Genomic DNA, 21114 nt, shown 5'->3' with positions numbered 1-21114 from the left:
TTGTTAAAGAAAATTTTGAGTTTTTTTTTTAATGACTGTTGTTGTTGTAGAAGATGAAGATCGTTGTTCTTCACGTGCTAAGCCTTTTTATTTGTCTTTTTATTTTTTTTAATTTAACTAATTACACACATGGCTTTTAGTTTTTTTTTTTAAATATCAATATACAAATGTGGCATGCCACCTCCTTTAATGAATTGACAAATCAGTTTTGACCTGGTCAAAATTGACCAAAAGGACCAAAGATGTAAAATGGCTAAATCTTAGGGGATTAAAATTGTAGTTTTTGTACATAGAAGACCAAAATTGCAACTTTTTGAAACTTAGGGGGAAAAAATGCACTTTACCTTATAGGCGTAAACAAAAATGATCCCATCAAGATCACTCAGTATAACTAACTTAACTGTTCAGGAAGAACTCAATTTTATATAGACGTAGACAATCACCAAACTAGCAAAGTTTATTAGTTCCTCTAGTTCAAAATTTAATTGGTCAATCAATCCTGGAATAAGCCAGAAGTGACCAAATAATCATCAATCTCTATTCAGTTACTTTATGTTGTATGTACAAGAAATAATAGTCCTGGCATCAGTTTCATATTTACACACGTAGTTTATCTTTCATGCCATCTCAAATTCCCCAAAACAAGGAGTAAAACATGTTATATCTATATTGAACCATTGGGAGTTGATGCATCAGATTCCAGTTTGCAGTCAGATTGCAGAGCTGTTAACCACGAATCCACCTTAAAAAGGAATAAAAGAGCGAATTACATAATTTAATATCATGAAAACACATACAACATGCAATTAGAAATTGATCATCAATAGTGTTAACTTCTAAAAAACAAATATTCTCAACTTTTTTTTGACTAATCGAATATTCTTAAGTTAGGCATACCTGTATCTTAGAACTGCTCGAGCATTCATATCGTAATCCATGTCGTGTTAAAATACGAAAGGCGTATCTTATCTCACCATCTTCACGCTTAAAACTTGGTAATTGGTTTACTTCAACAATGTCAGATAGAAGCGTTGAGTCGTGAGGACTTAAATCTGAAATTTCCCCATTGATCAGCAATTGTAAATGAAAGCCAATCATCCGAAAAATATTGGTACAAAGAGGTGAAACTTTAGAAAAATATTTTTAAAAGTGAGTTTATCTCCGAGGCAAATAAATATATATACATCTCAAGTTTTAGTAAGTTAAGATTCAAATGTACTTAAAATTAAATCTAAGAGCACGTATGCCCTTACTTGCTAATTTTAGACATACGTTCATTGTAAAGGAATCTAATTCAATTTGGTTGAGCCTGTGATTTGTCTAGGCTTTCACAAGAGGAAGTGTTCTAATATACCAAGAAAAAATAGTATTAAATAAAAATTATACCAAAGGAAAAGCATAAGTCTAGATGTTCTGGTAGGTAGTGTCATGCATTTAACTAGAAATGAAGATAAGGTACTCATTAGCACTTAGCAGACATATTTAAAGAAATAAGACAATCCACAAAGTTCTTTATACTAAAACTGTTGGGAGGCCACATGTTAGCAAAACTTGCATGCAATTCTTGCAATAACAAATAAAGTTTCTTAATACTACGTTTTGAAATTGACTTTCTTACATGCATTCCAGGATTATCATCCAAGATTTGGCACGAATACAAACACATATTTATATGAAAAATGCGAACCCAACGAGAGAATATAAGAGAGATTCATCTGGTAAAGGCATTACAGTGAGAAATACAGCTTTGCATATAAAATAGAAGTTAGTAGCACAACCTGTACTCAACAAATATATGAATAGACATTCACCCTGAAGAACAACAAAGCGAGGAAGCCAATCATCTACATTGGTATCATCAATAGGTGGAGATTCTCCTGGAAGCTCTGTCCATCTCTGTAGAGAAAAAGAGAAAGCCAGTCAGTACTAAGCCCGTTAGGTAATGACAAGCAGATGGATGCAAAATGAACTAATGAAGGTTTGGACAGTTAAGTACAGTTCGGATGTATAAATATCCGGATAGACGAGCTGACCGTAAAATTTCATCAATATTTTCCAACCTGTGTCATATAAAAAGATCAAGGTTATGTATAGAAAACACAAAAAGTATTCCCCAGATAGGGGAGGGCTGGATAAAGATTAAACACTGAATTTCAACTCCAACGTCAAGTAGCTGCCTTTAACAGCTTTAACAGCAAAAAGAATCATGTGTGTATAGACTCTAAATCTATGGCCAGAACCTGAATTCCCATCTTTGTCATATTCAATGTTTTCATAAATTTGATCAAAAATAAATACAAAATCCCAAGAATGGTAACCGAAAGCTAACTTCTATTTGATGATAACTAGTAATGCATTGTAAGACAGAAAATGATGTAACAGTAAAAAGTTATGGATCACTCACTGAGCTTTTAACTGAGCCTCCTTCTCCTCCAAATCAACAAGTTCTGATCGAAGAGACTCTACTTCTGCAGCTGTTAGTTCAACCTACAAAATATAATTTACTTCAGTACGATATAACAGAACCTTCATCAATGACAAAAGAAACGCAGCGCAAAAGCTGATCAAAGCAAACCTTTTCCCGACTACCACTACCAGGGCTCCATGGCAGCCCCCGAAGTGTAAACAATTTCAACATGAAAGCAGCCCTTGGTGTTCTTCAAGTCCACGGATGGCCCCAAACTAAGCTAGATTGATGACCTTCAGAGTGTTGATCTTTATTCCCTTTCCCACCAGTAAACAATGCCTCAAAGATTTACGAGTTCCAGATTCAGTAATAGGTGCCTTGTTCTCAAGATATTCTACACCAGATGTTAAAACTTGAAAGTGATTACAGATGAACTTTAGTTCTCAAGGAAGTGCCAACCTATCCAGAGGAAGACAATGGCGATAAGTGCAACCGATAAATAATCCTGAAACATCAACAACGCAAGAAGTTGGACATGAATCAAGTCTCCTCTAGTGATAATACTATTGACAACTTGGCATCAGTTCCCTTAGCTAAGTACTACCATATTGCAAACCAATCTCGCAAAATTTAAAGTCCAAAAATCCTTTTAGGGTGTGTTTGGATGGAGGGTTTAAGAGGGGAAGATAGAAGAGGGCTTATTTTTCCTCTTTAAATTACGGACATTATAAAATGTTATTTAAAAAATTGAAATAACAACATGATAAGTTAGACCGACCAAAACTAGCGGTCCCAAAACTAGCAGTCCCGAAAAACTATTTAAAATGAAGATAACGCTTGTTCATCAAGTTAATCAAAATCAATAGTACTGGAGGATAACATTAACACTTGCTCATCAAGTAATTACTCTTTAACGAAACTCAAATAAAGCACATTTACAGAGACAATCAATCACCTCTACGAAACAGTGGATCAGTTATTAATTGGTTAGGTTAAAATCCAATTAAATATCCATTGATCAGCCCTAAACTTCATTAATCAACTTAAAAATTGAAATAGCAATGAAAAAGTAATAAAGAGAGGAAAAAGAAAGAGTTTATGGAAGTTGTAGTTAGTTAGTTGTACCTGGCCTGGCCGTGTTAAGAAGAGAGGACGAAAACGAAGGTAAGTAGGTCCTGATGCAGCTTACGCTAATGGATTTATTTTATTCCAAGGAATCAATCCTACCTACGAGTGGGAGTACGACACGCCTTTAGTCTTTTGTTTGGTTTAAGTAGCTTTGCTAACCCTTGTTTTGTTTTGGCTTAATTACCTTTTTTTTTTTTTTTTTTTTTGCGCTCTAACTATTTAATTGGTATCGGATTGATCCTTTAACTAAAAATTGATTTATTTCGGTTCTGTAAGTTTCTCACCGTTACTACATTTAGTCCTTTCTATTAGTTTTATTCAAATAAACATTAAGGTTTGTCTTATGTGGGTGTCTGACCTCCTGTTTCACACATACATATAAACCATAACAGTTACCAATAATATTAGTCACTATTTAATCATAATACTTTAACAAGATATATGACCAAAATGATACTAATAAATAAAGTTAGAGGACCCACATAACACAAACCCTAACGTTTATTTGAATAAAGCTAACATAAAGGACTAAATGTAGTAACGGTGAGAAACTTAGACGACATAAATAAATCAATTTTTAGTTAGAGGACCAATCCGATACCAATTAAATAGTTAGAGGACCAAAAAATTAATTTAGCCTTTTGTTTTTTATGTTTATCTTATCCAACGGAAATTAAGTGTGTTTCTATTTTATTATTACTAGTTACAAACATGTGCTTCGCGATATTTTTTTAAAATTTAGCTCCGAAGGAGAAATATTATAAATTACGGAAAATTGTTGTCCTTTATAATTGTGAAAATTAAAGTTACGTAAACTAAAATTTTGCAACACAAGAGCCTAAAGCACTACAGAAAAAAATAACATAACAACTATTGTAATCTCTTATTCCTTAAAGTTAATATGAACGCAAAATTTTGCCCTAGATTTAACCTAACTTCTTTGCTTAATTTTCCTGTATTAACCCTATTTAATTAACTCTATTTAATTTAATCAAAATGTTAACGTTAATTGTTAGGAAAATCAAAATAAACAAATCGCTCCTAATTTTTCTCCTTAATTTTACTAAACAAATTATATTAATCTAGATTTAATTATGTAAAATGTCATCTCTTATTTGTAAACGTTAACCCGTGACACAATATTAACCCTAGATTTAACCTAATTTTTTCGTGTGACTTTACTACATTAACCCTAGATTTAATTTATGCAAAATGTCATCTCTTATTTTTAAATGTTAACCCGTGACGCAATATTAACCCTAGATTTAACCTAATTTTTTCGTGTGACTTTACTATATTAACCTTATATTTAATTTATACAAAATGTCATCTCTTATTTCTAAATGTTAACCCGTGACGCAATATTAACCATATATTTAACTTATTTTTCGCGTGACTTTACTATATTACCCTAAATTTAATTTATGCAAAATGTCATCTCTAATTTTAACTTAATTTTTCCCTCCTCACTTTTGCATTTAATGTTTATCTAAAGTAAAATAAAATTACGTTCCCAATTATATGTGTTTCTTTGGAAAGGAATAACTGTTAACCCGTCTCGCTACACTTAACCTAATCTCTTACTTATAAATGTTAACTCATCTTGCTATACTTAACCTATTTTATTTCTTAAAGTTAACCCGAACGTAAAATTTTGCCCTAGATTTAACCTAACTTATTTGCTTAATTTTAATGTATTAATCCTATTTAATTAATCCTGTTTAATTTAATCAAAATGTTAACGTTAATTGTTAGGGAAATCAAAATAAACAAATCACTCCTAATTTTTCTCTTTAATTTTACTAAACAAATTATATTAGTCCTGGATTTAATTTATACAAAATGTCATCTCTTATTTCTAAATGTTAACCTGTGACCCAATATTAACCCTAGATTTAACATATTTTTTCGCGTGACTTGAGTATATTAACCCTAGATTTAATTTATGCAAAATGTCATCTCTTGAAAAAAGAATTAGATTTAATTCACTGCAGGGACCAAATTGATTAATTTACAGAAAATTGCCAAGGACCAAATTGATGGATTTTCAGAAAATTGCCAACGACTCTTTCTCCTCTTTCTCATTAACGGCTCTTTCTCCTCTTTCTCATTAACGACTCTTTCTACCCCAAATATATAAATTTAGAACCCCTAATGTTATAATTTTTTACCTAGAGTTCAAAATCCCCCAAATTTCTTACATGAATTGATGTCAATGTTCTTCCCCAATTCAAAAAACTTAAAACCCTAATTTTTTTTATTCAATTCGAAATTCAAAAACCAGTGGTCATTGGGCGTATGCGCAAAAACAACTACAACAGTCGGTCTTCATCTTCAAGATCTATGTACAATGATGAGGTGAGAGAGCTTCAATGTTGGTGTCCTAGAATTTGTGTTGTAAGAAAAGCCAACACTGTCAATAACGCAGGAAGGCCTTTCTATGCCTGCCCTCTGCCAAAGGTTTGTTTAACAATGGTTATGTGATGTCCGAATGGTTTATTTAAATAGTACTGATTTTGTCTTTTGATTGCATAAGATGATGGTGAAAATTGTAAATTTTTTATGTGGGTTGATGAAGTTGAAGAACTAGGTTATTTTAAAAACAATGGTGCTGGTCATGAAAGAAATGCAAGGTTAATGGAGAAGTCAAAGGACAGGGGCAAAGAAGAGGTTTGGAGGACAAGGTTGATCGATAAAGTTGATTGTGTAGGAAGTGAGCTTAGGTTGATTAAGATATTGATAGGAGTATTTTGTTTGATTGAGTTTTAAAATGTTATTGATTGTGCCAAGTCCATGTAATGTTGTAATGAAAAGAGGTTGTCAATGAATGAATCAAACCCTTGTGTCAAAAAATTTCAATCAAATTGGTCCTTGAATTATATGCATATCCATCATATCGATCCTCAAATTAGTGAAAATACCATCAAATAGGTCCTTGAATTTTCACAACAGATATCACTGTGATCCTTGATGCATACATTTGCTGAACAAAGTAAAAACTAAAAGACAGACACTTTGATTATAAAAAGACAGACTTTGCATACCATCATAAATCATATCTTTGATGTTCATAAGTCATAACATAGCCATAAAAATAACATTACATAGCCATCAAGTCATCAAATCATTTGATGTTCTTAAGTGATTACATATCAAAAAAAGCATAAACTAAACAAGTTCAAAAAGCATAATTTAAACAAGCATAAATGCTTTGGAAATCCTAGAGTTGGGATAAACTCCATGTATTGGGGTTGAGTAGAAGCGGATGACCCGTAATTTGGATTTGAAACTCTAATAACTCTAGGAGCAGTTGAATTTTGTGGAGTAGGACCCTTAGTGATGTTTGTTTATGCATGTCATTTGAAATCACAGGTCCTCTCATGTCATATCTCCTTGTACTCATTCTCTGCAAATAAAATCAATCATATCAACCCTTAAATTATAACAAAATCCATCAAATTAGTCCTCAAATTATGCCAGTAAGTCTCAAATCGATCCTTATGTAATAGCGGGGTATAATTGGAACACAGAAAAAATTACATTGAAAAGTCAAATCTCAAATTTTTTACCATTTTCATCAAATTAGTCCTTGTACATGTGGCTGCCTTGTTGACACGTGTACATGACAACACAACATGCAAGAGGACATGTCATCACCACTAATGGAGCTTTTGGACGGAGGGACCATTTTGATGGATGTCTGTAAAATTCAGGGATTAAATAGATATTTCACAAAATTCAGGGACGAATTTGACCGATTTTTTAAAATTCAAGGACAAATTTGAGGTATTAGTCTTTACTCACGTGACTATTTCTCGTTGGTTGTTGTATAATTTATCCATAATTTTTTTATGTGTAACATATGCCTTACCTTAGAAGAGTCTTTTTGTCCTCTAAAAAAGAGAGTCATTTTGTGTTAAAAAAACAGATTTTTTTAATTAGTTTTGTGAGGAGACAATACTTTCACAACAAGAACAAAAAGGAGACAAGTGAATGTGTTTGTCTTTTTGTGGCTATCAAGTTGTACTTCGATTCTATTTTTAGGCTCTGTTTGGTAAAAATAGCGGATAGTTGATAAGCTAGCTGATAGCTTTTAGCTGATAAGCTAACTGAAATATTTGGTAAAAATAGCGGTTCAACTAGCTGATAAATGTAAAATGACATAAAGGGTATTCTTAATTCATAATAAAAATTATATCATTAATTTAAGTATTTGTAATTTTGTAAACTAATTTTTCTTTAAAAAAATACTTTAAATTTAATATATCCTATGTATTATAAATTAAATTAAATTTTATTCACTAAAATTTTATCTTATATTTATTATCATTTAAGTGTTTCCACTTTATAAAGAAAATAACATTTACCTCAAAAACAAAAAAAAAGGTAGCACTAAGAGAGTAATACTAATAACAGAGAATAAAGAAAATAACACTTACCTCAAAAAAAAAAAAAGTAACACTAATAGAATAATAGTATTTTGTTTCGTAAAAAAAAAACCGAAGGTATATATTTTTTCAAAAAAAAAAAAAAAAGGCCAGCTGATATATATACAAAAATTGGAATAAAGGGATAGTAGTCTTTATTACGTAGTTTATTATAAAAATTATAATGGATAAAAATACAATTTAAATGAAATAATAAGGGTAAAATTGGAAGAAAAAGTGAGAAGCTATAAGCTATAAGCTCAAACGCTACTTGGAATAGCTTCTGAAAAATAGCTTATAAACTCGTGAAATAAGCTATAAGCTCATGGTGAAAAAGTGTTACCAAACAGAGTTTTTTTTGTCAAACGAGCTTATAAACTAAAAGTTCTTTTTTGGGGTTTCCCAAACAAACAGACCCTTAGTGATATGTTATGCATTCTGTGCAGCTGTGCAATAATATATGAATATCTAGTCGTCTTGGGTGCACTTTCAATCTATCATTGCATACCTTCTAATCTTCTAGAATTTCAAGAAGATACATTTCTTAAATAATTACTACATGGTTTATTTATTTACTTGCGATCAAATACATATCTAATGTCCGACACTAACACGACATGACACATGAGTTTATATTCGATTAATAGACGTGTGCATGATAGTTGTGTGAGATAGCCTCAAAGTAGCTATGCCATCACACTAGACTTAATTGCATGGCGAATGAATTAAGTTGAACGGGTCCTTCACGATAACTATATCTTAAGTTAACTGCAAGTGGTGACAGAAGAATTTAGTGCTTGAAAACAACACACGCTGTAAGATTTACGTGTAATGCAGGATTACTGCACTAATTAGATCTAATTATAATGTGTGGTTAGCTCTTACGGATATGTCAATTCAATCTCTTCAATACTGGCCAAAATATTAAAGACTAATAAATAAAAGTCAAGGTATAAGGTGTTCCATTTACCTGATGAAGTATTGACCCTTTCAACCCTACAAGTGAGATAGATAGCAGAAGTGTTTAATCCACCCTCACAATTGGATGATTATTAAAGGCCCTAACCACCTTTTATGTACGGCATTGATTTGTTTATTGACTCTTTCAACAACGAGTATTTAGGGTCGACCCCATCGGTCTTAACATTTTTTCTATGCCCTAGGCGAATTAATAAGTTTTGTCTTTTTAATTATTCGAGTGTCATTTTTTCTTATATTTTTGTTGTAATTGATTAATTTATAATTAAGGTTCTTTAAAAATATATTTTTAATAGAATTATTCAAATCAAATTAAAAATAGATATATCTTTTTTTTTAAAGAAAATAAATATATCTATATAGTGCTAACTATACTAATTAGATGCGAAATTGTTGATGACCCCGAACTTTTACTTAAAGATAACAAAATTTACAAGGAAAATGTAAATGATTTTTAAGCATTGGTCTATCATAAACAACATAGATACATACATGTGACACTTCTAGCGATATTCCATGAATATATAAGCAGACAAAATTGACTCAAGTTTTCTTGTAATAGGACAATGGGGGGAGGGACCATGCAATGTGACCATCAATAATAGCTTAAGCTTGACTAACATCGGCAAGGAAAATGTTACAGAGACACATTTTATTCTCATACACCCTTGTACATCCAATGCACTAGGAAGAGAGAAGAGGAGAGGAAAGAGAAAATGTGCTTGTGTGGGATCCACGTGTCTATGTATCATAGCAAAGACATGTATGACTTTTCTCTTCCTTGACCCCTAGGTCACTTCATTGATATTGAGCAGAAAAAAATTCAGGTAATTAGTCCATGACCCTTTGTGCCCCGCCACCCTAGACATATCGATCATATGCTTATCCTTATATCATATCATATACTTCATAATCAACTACTATAAATTCACTCTTCTATGTCCATATTTTTCCTCACCCTTCTTTTCCTTCCCACTTCTTTTCTTCTAGTACCAATTTTTCAAACATAAAACCATGATCACTACCATATTGTTTGATTGTCTTGAATTTCTTAGTAGAAAAATATCATATGAAAAATTAGCAGCAAAATTCAAAGACACAAAGGCAATAACCTACAAAGATGAGGTAGGCAATAAAAAGATCATATCTCCCCTAACAAGAAAGGCAGTTAGGAAAAGTGTTCGGTTTGCGGATTCAGAACAAGATGAAAAGGATGAGTTGATGAAAGGAAGAAGAAGCTGTGGTAGTAATTATATTGATGAATTATTAGGAGAAAGAGAAAGGATGAATGTTACTAGAGTGAAGGTAAAGATGACAAAGGAAGAAGCAGCTAAGTTACTGTCAAAATTTAAATGCAAAGAAGGAGGAGTTCTTCCATTCAAGGATGTTGCTTCTGAACTTATAGCACTCCCAATGGACCGAGTTACCATTCTGTCAACTTGAACCAACATATAACCTCTCTAGAATGAAATATAAGAAAAAATATTCAAAAAGTCAAATGTATTTGGTTCGAGACACCGTAGAACACGGTATCCAGTGTTAGTGTGTTTCATTGTGAGTCTTGGGAGTTCCAAAAGTACTTGGACTACACTATTGTATATATTGTCTACACATTTTGCAAGAACAGAGAAATGCTAATTTGATATCTTATCAATTTCAATATGAAAGTAGTTTTAGCAACATAAAAAAATGACTGATAATTTGTCTTTTCAACATCTAACTAATTTTTAATTTTACCCTTTAATTTGTTTGTATGTTTATTCATAATTTTGAAACTATCAATTTTGTTTTACTTCTAAGAACAATTTATTCGAGTCAATCAGTTAATTATTGATTTTCTTGACATTGGAACTGGGCAATGGAATTGGCCAACTTTCTATTTATGATGATCTGAATGATTTGGTTTGACAAAAGCCTGTTATTTTTTAGGGAAGGCTTCCCTTCTTGAGCGTTTTATACATAGATAATTTTCAGTTATGTGGTAGAAAGTTTTTATCAGAGGTTCGCAAGGCTTTTTTTTTAATGGCAAGGTAAGAAGATATATATCAACTATGAAGCACGAACACCAGACACGACACTGACATGGACATGTCGATATGGATAAAATTTTAAGAAAATGAGTGTCGGTGTCGCACACGACATATGTTGAACATCAGGGCATATCTTCAATGAGGCGTGTCGGTGCCATATATATGAGAAAGCAAAAGTACAAACTAAACATATGACATATAGGTCAAGTATTACATGATATTGAGTTTCATAGACATATCACATTAAGATCGAACCTTTTGGGGTTTAGAACCTTCTAGACTTCTAATATGAGACATATCACCTTTTGGGGACTTCTAATATTTCATAAATATCGGTAAATATTAATTTCTTTTAGTAACATTTTTTTATAGAAAGCAAATCCAATATAACGAGATAGGATTCTAAATACCTCGATCAATCATAAGTTCAATTCAATTTGAACCGCTCATTTTCAAATGATATCTACGGTGATCACAAATATTCATTTTATTTTAGGGAACAAATACTCTTTTTTTTTTTTTTTTGATGGTAACAAATACTCATTTTTTATTTCAATATTTTTATAATTTAATCCATAACAATTTTCGCATTCAACCCACAAATGCTTATATTTTTTAGTCTCATCAAGATCATTAGAACTTTCTGTTTTAGTAAAATCACTATCATTTGTGATAGTTATTATACGTACTAGTACTAGTACAAATGAAGATAAGGACATGTTTAAGTAGAGTTTGACTCAGTACAAATGGGCTGTTTGTTTACCTTACCTTGTCTCTGCCTTAAGCTGATCAATGTTTCTCCATGTTGTGAATTCGATCAAAAAAGTCACACCAATAACAACTTGATGTGTGGAGCAAGGGATAATCAAGCAACCAAAACAAAGTGTATGAAACAATTAAATACAAGCCAAAAGTAGAAAACAACGGCGAGAAGAACACAAAAGAATTTGTTGACCCAGTTCGGTCCAAATTGACCTAGTCTGGGGGAGAGAGCAGCCCTCCGATCCACTATATGATAAGTAACGTTACAAAGAGAAATCAATGGGTTACAAGAATAAGTCTCCCGCCTAATTCTACCCAAAGTCCCAGCCTCTTCCCGTAACCAAGAGACTCAATCATAATAGTGTTTCCCAAGGTGAATCAACCCACAAACCCTAGTGTTTGTTCCGAAGAGACAAACTCTATACAAACCCTAGTTTTGTTGTTGCCTTTCTAAACCCTTGTTTCAGCCCCCTCTATCTCCAAGTTTGCTCTGATACAAGGCCTGTATTTATAGTAAAAGCATCGCTTAAAATTTGGAACAAATCTGCACTCAAAAATATGTTTCTGTTTTTCGCTGCCAGTGCACCATCGTGCCACGATTTTTCCAGTGCCTTGCCTAAAAAACTGAAACCTCCATCGTGCCACGTTGCCTTGCCATCGTGCCACGATTCTGCAGAAACCTGATTTTAAGTTAACTCTCACACTCCAGTATGAGTGAGGAACACCTTGGTTTCGATAGCGGTCACCAATGATTCAAAATCTTTTCAACTCAAACTTCCTATACTTTAGTGTTTTAATAGCAAGATAGATTTTATTAGAAAAGGAGAAATAAAAGTGATACTTGACCAATACAAGTAGTACCTTTGTCCAAAAGGCTCCCATCCCATCCCATACAGACAAAACCCTAAAATACAATCAAGTTACCTAATCATAACAATCTATTGAAAATCGGAGCCATTCGTAAAAAATGCACGGGGTAGTGTTACTACTCAAAAACCATTCCTGTGAATCGCCTTCTTCAACAAAAAAAAAAAAAAAAAACGTTTGTGTCACCTCTTCCACTTTTTATACCATTGAATTAAAAAATCTAATCATTTCTTACCTTCCATACGAGTCAAAACTTTGTATGTCATACCAACAACACCCTTTCCCCTTCTGAACCATAGATGTACTGAATTGGAGGTATATAGGTTCCTACACCACTTGAATAACGCATACCAAATATTACTCACAAATGAACACTTTGCAAATAAAACTCTTTCACCTTATGTATATCCACACACCAAATACAATTTTCTAGCCCATCCTTTCGAAAGACCCCTCGCCTCGCCAAGTTCAATCAATCTTGTTGGTAAGGAATCCAACAATTATTTCAATTACTACCTTTGATGGGGCATGGCTTCCCGCAATTGAGCCAAGAGCTCCCTACCCCCCCCACCAAAGAAGGAGAGAAGAAGTTCCTACAAAGATGAATGTAGATTGATTTTACCAAACGAAGAGACCAACTCCACCAGCTTCTTGCAAAACTCTTCCTCCCAAACAAAGAATGGCAGCCTCCATTTACTCCGCCACAACCACTTACCATCTGCCCCACTCCCCAAAATCGGAAACCAACCCGTTCTTGTGCTCCAACAACTAATAAAATCTTGGGAAGCCTTGCTTAAGATGTAAATTTCCACAGCACACATTATATACCAATACCAATTTTCTTTTTCATACCTCATTGTACCAATCCATCTTTGAGCCTTTTAGTATTCCTAATGCATAACATCTTCAAAACCATGCATCGGATTACATAGCTACGAATTTTAAATTTGTTTAAAACTTTGTGTTTCATCATAATATGATAATAATAAACGGTTGAATTGCTAAAAATTCAATGTTTATATCGATTTATTAGACAAAGTAACTTGATTTCTCATGTGTGTGTAACAATAATACGATGAACTAAAAATTGATGCATAACATCACTTTCTTTTTAAAAGTATGGTTGTTATAAAATAAAAATAGTATTGGGACCCTGGCTATAGCTGTTGGCGGTTCTCCAAACTATTTTTTTCTGCTTTTTCATTTTGTTATTTTTTTTTAATATTGTAATATTTGTCAAATTAGTATTTATATTGTCGTGAGAGGTCATTGGTGACATTGTTGAGTATTAAGATCAGACCTTGGATTCTCAGTATTTAAAATCACACAAAGAAAATACGTATACCAAGAATTCAAAAGGAAAAAAAAAAATCAATTTCTTTTGTACATGCCCTCGTGATGAGCCATACAATGACACCACTCACTAGCTTTACTTAATAAAATGTATAATAGATGAAAAATTCAATTATTCTGGGATAAATGTAAGAGCTAGATGCTGGAAAATAAAACGTATGATATAACATGTGAAAAAGAAAGGGATAAATATGTTTTTGATCCCTATAAATATGTCAACTTTTCGTTTTAGTCCCTCTAAAATTTTTCTTCAACTTTTAATCCCTATAAAACTTTCAATCACTACTTTTGGTCCCTATTTTAAATTTAATTTTTGTATTTTTTAATTAAATTGTGCAGAAATGTGTAAAATATTCTAAAAGAATTTCCTAAAAAAAATTATAATTTTTTAACAAAACACAAATTAAATATGAATTTTTAACCGTAAAAAATATAAAAATTCATATTAAATTCATGTTTTGTTAAAAAATTCTAAATTTTTTTTGGAGTGATTCTTATAATATTTTGAATTTATCTGGAAAATTTTATTAAAAAATATGAATTCTACATATGAGTTTACTTTAAAAGAGAAACCAAAAGTGAAGATTGAAAATTTTATAGGGACTAAAAGTTGAAGGAAAATTTTAAAGGGACTAAAAAGAAAAGTTAACATATTTATAGGGACCAAAAACATATTTAACCAAAAAAAAAATACTGAATTTCTATGTCAAAAAGCAGAAAACAACACATGTATATATCCTCGATCGAACTTAAACAATTTCTTCATCCTAATTAAGATTTACAAAAGTGGGTGATCTAATCTAACCACTCATGACAAAAAGGCTCTATATATTAGAGACAAAAAAAAGGAGAAGAAAAATTGAAGGGGGTGTGAAAATCAATTGATCTCAAGCATTTCAGGGGCTTCTAAAATGCTCTCTAATGAAGGTTTCCATCCCTCAACTTTTTGTCTACGTTTCTCTATCTCTTCAAGAACTTGTTCCACTTTCATTCCTCCTTTCTTGTTGAGTTGAAATATTAACCATTTAAGCTCCTCTTTTGTTAGTACAACTTTCATACTAACACTATTTTTCCCTTTAGTATCATTAATTGATGATTTTGTTTCTTCTTTTTGTTGTTGCTCCATCTCCACTGGCCTCATTGTGTATGTCTCCATGCAATTTCCCATGATTACTGTGTGCGTGACCCTTAATCCTAATGTGGAAGGATATGAATAGAGAGAGGGAGTATTTATTTATATTCATAAAGTTCAATACTATAGGCTACTATTTAACTAATAATAACTTTAGAGAAAAAAATGCATGTGGGCTCATAGATTCTGAACGAAGGACTCACGGGAATACCTGTATCTTGGACCTAGAAAATATATTAAATTTTCTAACTTTTTTTAGCTTAATGAATGACGCATATTGATTTATTTGTGTATACACCTATCAATTAAACATAAACAATGGATTATTGGCACCGTCTCTCTTACTGTACCATTCGTCCTTGTTTCGTTTCATTTTATTTTATTTTATTAAAAGCGTAGGACTGATTGAAAAATTTAATAAACAATGACAATAATTGGAGTTGCAAGCAATTGAGTTGCCGGTGATAAAGACATTTAACTCATCCTTTGTCTCATCTTGAACTTGTCGGAAGGTTTAAATTTCAACATTAATTAATTACACAGGTCACATAGAGAGTATAGGTATCATTAAGTTTAATTGATGAAAAAAAATTAAATTCGTTTGTAGTACTACACAGCTGAAATTAGAATAGCTTTTAAATTCATATTATGTTTATAAAATTATACATATCGAAAATAAAAGTAAGTTTAATCATGTTTAATATATAACCAAATCACCATTAGTATTATGAAGAGTTTTTTTGTTAAACTGTTAAAGTATTATGAAGAGTTTAACAAAGTAAGCGTAATGTTTTTTATTTGATAGTAGTAACAATTAAATGTTTGATTTGGTTTTTTAGGAGGATAATCGATAAGCAATGCATCTATGGTTCTCTTGTGTTTGGGTCCTTTTGGAATGAAAGAAATAATGTTTGTTTTTTTGTCAACAAAAATTATATGTTTGTTTGATCATCATAAGAAATATTTTGATTCTTTTTTTTTTAGGGAAAATACTTTGATATTGTAACCAAATAATAACAATAATAATAATAGTCCTTAAAAAAAATAGTTTGATCCCCTAAAAAAACATGTAATAATAGTTTGATATTATAATTAACTTACTGTTTTTACACTCTGGAGTTTTGAAAAAGTAAAAAGTTTATTTTAATCAAAATCTAGAGAGTACGCAACATATAATATATGAAGATTCACATATCACAATCTCCTTATTATATTTGCATGAAGAGTGGTATAGTATGGTCACGCGTATAACAATGTGTACAATTTCAGTAGCTAGCCTATATTTTTACCTGCGTCTTTCGTTTTCGTACAGCTTTTAGCTATGCCCTCATTATATGAAAATTGTTGTATACATATTTGCTAAGGTTTGAAAAATACAAGTAAATTATTCAAATATCCTTCGACAGTTAACTATCGAAATTTTAAAGAACCGGCTGCAGTTAACTGCCGAGGAAAATTTTGGCAGTTTTAAATCTGAAATTGAATAAGGAAATACACCTAAAAATTCTTTGATTAAATTTAATTCTTTAATCCTTTTAAGAAATTAAACATAATTATTTTTATGATTTCATTCATATGATTTTGTTGTCATAAATGAAAAAATATGAGAGATGAATAATATCTGTAATCGGTAGTTAATGAACCTAAAATGATGATTCAATAAAAAAAAATGCAACAACAAAAACGTTACAAACGATAGAATAATTATATTTGTAATTATTAGTAATTAATTTTATTTATTCATAGGTTTGACTAACCTATTATTACTTTATACTAATATTTCAGATATTATTACTTTAATTAACATGAAAAACGCAACAACAAAGAAAAATGTTTGCCATCGGTAATTAATGGACCTAAAATGGTGATTCAATAAAAAAAATATAACAACAAAAAACATTATAAATGATAGAATAATTATATTTGTAAATTAATTTCATTGATGTTTGTCATTATTCATAGGTTTGACTAACTTATTATTACTTTATAATATTTTAGATATTATTCATCTCTCTTTCAAATAATTATATTTGTAATTATTCTATTAATAAAACCTCTTTTTCTTTTTGTACAAATAAAACCTCTTTTTTATTACTAGTAAGAAATGTGATCGAATATGTAATTCTAAGATCTCATATTTCTTCATTTATGGCAACAAAATTATATGAATGAAATCAACAACGTTATAAAAAGGATTATGTATTAAAGAATTAAATTATTAAGGGAAAATTTAGGTGTATTTTCTTATTTAATTTTAGGTTTGAAATTCTTCGGTAGTTAACTGCCGAAGTTTTCCTCGACAGTTAATGCAGCCGATTTCTTCAAAATTCGGCAATTAACTGCAAAAGAATATTTGAGTAAATTAATAGTGTTTCTCAGCCAAACAAAATATGTCAACAACAATTTTCTCATTATATTTAATAAACCATGATGAATATTAATCTTACTAACCACAGTTTTATAATCTAATTCAAAAATAACATATTGTGATTCTAGGCTTCAAATCCACCAGATAAACACAGGATTTGTTGGCAACTTGGCATAGTTCTTTATAAGCTAAAACTCATGGGCAATAACATATAACATAATCGCACATAATTCACAGTATATATATATATATATATATATATATATGTATCGATGTATCTGTATCTTATAAATGAGTATTCATATCGTTCATGCACATAGCCTGCTTACATCAAACAGAAGTCACTGTGACATCAGACGAAGCTGAACAAAGAGAAATCAAATTATAATCCAAAACACAACGTGGCAGATGACAAAAACATCAAGGAGTATATTTATTTTGTATTTGCATGATGAAATTTTGAAAAACGTCAAGTAAAAAAATAATAAAAAATAAAATAAAAAACTATATGCTTAGCATTTTTAAACCTCTAAATAATGAATTAATGATAGATGACAGACAGGTTTGTAGTTTATGTAGGACATGACTTGTTTATTATTTAACAGGTTTAATGAACTGTTGATACACATGCTCAAAATCTATCCCTGACGCGAATTCAATCCACCAAACCTACTACTCTTGTCCTTGTCTGAGTCTCTACCTTAAGTTTAAAATGTTCGTTGACATTTTTAACCTTTGTGTTGGGTTTGGGAACAGTCCGAGAATACATAGTCAATAGACAGATCGTAATCATAGATTTGTTAAATGTTACCCCACGTTAAAATAATATAAATCATTTTTGGACATCAAAACTTTGACAAACACTGTTTTTCATTTTTATCGATATTTTGATTACAGAAGACATCATTCCAATTTTTAGAGTAAAGTTGAGTATAAGATACGTATAGTTGGGTTTAGCTCAAGATCACGTTGTAAGAATTAGTTCACTTTGAAGTTCAACTTCGAGTTCAAGAATAGTAATCCAAAAGAAATAATAGTTTAACTGATTGAACCAATTTAACCATATCTAGAGGTCTCATTGATGTATCTTCAGTCTAATTTTAAATCATCAACTCTAATTATGGGAAATGAGTAACTTTGAGGCTGGTTGGGACTTCGGAGATAAATAAAAAAATTTAACCAAACATTATTTTCATCGGTAACCAAAATCAATACTCCCAAACTCAAATTTTAGTTTGATATTCACTTCATTTTTAATATATCAAATAATTCAACAAGTTAATTATCTAAGCAAGATTCGAACTAATTTTGAGTTAAATAGATCATAATAATCTTGGTTATATATGCATATGTATTTATTTTGTGATATGCACGTTTTCTTTTCAGAACCCAAAAAAATCTTCTAATATTCCAAATACTTATTTTTATCCATTTAGATTAGAATTTTCAAAATTTACCAAACTTCTTCAAAGTAGTCTCATAAAAATCCAAAGCAAAATTAATAAAAGTATAAACAAATCCCTTATTTTAAATAGAGAAATGCTATGATCACACCCTCTAACACACTCTTTTAACACACACCAATAAAACCGACCCACCTCCTCCACTTTTTTTAATTGATACCGGTTCCACTTTGTAACCATTTATTTTATATTTTATTATTTTTATTTATTTTAACTTTTCAATTCTCAACACCTAAACCTCACGAAGAATGTTCATGTTTCTTATCTGTCAAAAAAAGTTGCTACACAGATAATCAAACCTTTCTTTCCAGTAAAATCTTTAAAGTTAAAATATCGTATAAAATCTAGATCTGGAAAATCCTGGACAGAAAAGGAACCCAAATCAAATATAAAATCCAACTCATTGACAGTCACAGAAGAACGCGACCAAGACATCAATAGCCACCGAAACTTTCAACGACAATGAGAAATCCAACTTTGATGGAATGGTGTTTCGTTTTACCGTTGGCGGTTAACATAGATTGGATTGGGAATATTGAACCTTGAGAGACGATGAACTTACGATAGGTACACGAGCATATGCGATACAAATCAGGAGCCATGAGAAAATCGGAAGGAAATGATATTAAGTGTTTCAATTTGGTCCCATAAATCTTCTGCCGTTTATTATTTTGGTCTCTCTGTTAGTTTTTAACCTTAAATGTCTAAGGTGAACCAACTTTATAGATGGTCCACCATAGACCTTATTAAATCTTTTATTATTAACCGTTTGATTTTTTTTTTTAAATGGAGACCATTGGATCAATGAGAGATCTATTGTAGTTTATAATGAACCACAAACACCTAATTTTTTCCTCCATCTTCTTCTTCCCCAAATAAAACTCTCATCTTTATTCATCTTCATCATTAAAATTCAAAATCCAACTTTTCTTTTCAATTGCTTATTTTTTTTCTTTTCAATTTAATTAACAACTAATTATTACTTTTATTCATCTTCCTCCCTATTCTTATTCATCACTATCATCATATATTGATCCAACATTCAAAGAAATCCGGAAGAAAAAAAAAACATAAACAATTTCCATCAATCCAAAGAGTTAATTTATAATAGTTCAAAAAAAAAATAGTTAATTCATAATCTGCAAAATCCAAATCATCAACAACAACCCAAACTTCTCCTAAGTTGAATCCAAACGTTGAACCAATCATGAACACAAAAGATGAAGAATCCAACTCAAAAGAGGATTCATCACCTCCATCATTCAGGGTTGTGTGTTTTCATACCTCTAGTTTTACATTTGAAAATCGTGAGAAGAAATTTGGACCAAATTTGAGAAGTGGATGCCAAAGTAGAACATGGATATCACAGAATCTACCACTCCAAAAGTAACACCACAAGGTTCAACAATCAATTTCCTCGGTTCTAATAATGATGGAAGTAAAAATATTAGTTAAGTTTTATTAGAAAAAAAAAGGTAAGATAGATCAAAGATTTCATGAACTAAGGTTCTATCTATAATATATGAAGCTACGAGTATGTGAAGCCTGTGACAACAGGATCTTTCTTTGCGTGATATACTGGAAAGAAATATGTGAAGCTTTTATGGATTTCGATTTTGAAAGGGAACATTTTGAATCTTAGATCTGAACTTGTATGGATTTCGATTGTTCGTTGTTGGTTCTGTGTTGGTTGTTGCTCATGACTTTCACTGGAAATTGCAGCGGGTATGAAAGGGAAAGCTTTTATGTGTGTTTTGTAATTACTAATTTATGGATTTTGATAAGTTTATGTTTTAGGATTTCTGGGTTTAGAGCTGAAGATGATATGATGATGAAGATGATGAGGGAGGAAGGGAAGGAGAAGATAAGAGGAAGAATAGGGAAGTAGAAGAAGGAAAGGAAAACAATTTAGATAGGGATGATTCACTCTAGTATATTATGGACCTGCAATCAAACGATTATAACGCAAAGGAACTGCGAAGACGAAAATAGATAACGGCAGAATACATAAGGGACCAGTTTGAGACGTTTTTTAGTTAAGGGAATAAACTGAAAAATTAAAAGAAATTAAGGGACCGGAAAATGTATTAAGCTTAATAATAATTGTTAAGCAACTTTTCTGTGTGAAAGAACTGAATCGTTCAACAACTTTTTTTGTTTGTTTCTGACAGAGAATTTTTAGAAGCTGGTTAACCCGGT

General features: G+C 31.1%; 3 protein-coding genes across 4 annotated transcripts; 1 reads left to right on the top strand and 2 right to left on the bottom strand.

Annotated features, from left to right (window-relative positions):
• Nucleotides 1–439: 439 nt before the first annotated feature.
• LOC11432215 (uncharacterized) lies at nt 440–3668 on the bottom strand. Of its 2 annotated transcripts, none has more exons than XM_024784488.2 (7): nt 3533–3668; nt 2576–2866; nt 2405–2487; nt 1997–2060; nt 1779–1896; nt 898–1052; nt 440–742 (listed from the first exon to the last, which is right to left on the bottom strand). In XM_024784488.2, the coding sequence occupies exons 2-7, from the start codon at nt 2636–2638 to the stop codon at nt 665–667; spliced, it is 561 nt and encodes a 186-aa protein (XP_024640256.1). In that variant the 5' UTR covers nt 2639–2866; nt 3533–3668; the 3' UTR covers nt 440–664. The 2 variants fall into 2 exon arrangements, with proteins under 2 accessions (XP_024640256.1, XP_003610993.2); XM_003610945.4 differs by having other exon boundaries at nt 2576–2912; nt 3533–3662.
• A 6123-nt stretch (nt 3669–9791) lies between these two features.
• Nucleotides 9792–10602, top strand: LOC11432213 (uncharacterized). Its single transcript, XM_003610943.4, has one exon. The coding sequence runs from the start codon at nt 9955–9957 to the stop codon at nt 10381–10383; it is 429 nt and encodes a 142-aa protein (XP_003610991.1). The 5' UTR covers nt 9792–9954; the 3' UTR covers nt 10384–10602.
• Nucleotides 10603–14829: 4227 nt separating this feature from the next.
• LOC11427484 (uncharacterized) lies at nt 14830–15120 on the bottom strand. Its single transcript, XM_024784120.1, has one exon. It carries the CDS (start codon nt 15118–15120, stop codon nt 14830–14832), a length of 291 nt encoding a protein of 96 aa, XP_024639888.1.
• Between the last annotated feature and the right edge of the window lie 5994 nt (nt 15121–21114).

The sequence above is a fragment of the Medicago truncatula genome, chromosome 5 (assembly GCF_003473485.1).
Source record: "Medicago truncatula cultivar Jemalong A17 chromosome 5, MtrunA17r5.0-ANR, whole genome shotgun sequence".
Classification (NCBI taxonomy): Eukaryota; Viridiplantae; Streptophyta; class Magnoliopsida; order Fabales; family Fabaceae; genus Medicago; species Medicago truncatula.
Note: the sequence above shows the minus strand (reverse complement) of the source record. Positions and strands in the feature narration are given on the sequence as shown.

What these genes read in the sequence shown, in the direction of transcription:
- LOC11432215 (XM_024784488.2), bottom strand. Translation starts at nt 2,638, where the DNA reads ATGTTGAAATTGTTTACACTTCGGGGGCTGCCATGGAGCCCTGGTAGT. An exon ending in GAGGCTCAGTTAAAAGCTCA is followed by an intron (nt 2,061 to 2,404) that starts GTGAGTGATCCA and finishes TATATGACACAG; the next exon opens with GTTGGAAAATATTGATGAAA. An exon ending in CATATATTTGTTGAGTACAG is followed by an intron (nt 1,053 to 1,778) that starts GTTGTGCTACTA and finishes GGGAAATTTCAG; the next exon opens with ATTTAAGTCCTCACGACTCA.
- LOC11427484 (XM_024784120.1), bottom strand. Translation starts at nt 15,120, where the DNA reads ATGGGAAATTGCATGGAGACATACACAATGAGGCCAGTGGAGATGGAG.
- LOC11432213 (XM_003610943.4), top strand. Translation starts at nt 9,955, where the DNA reads ATGATCACTACCATATTGTTTGATTGTCTTGAATTTCTTAGTAGAAAA.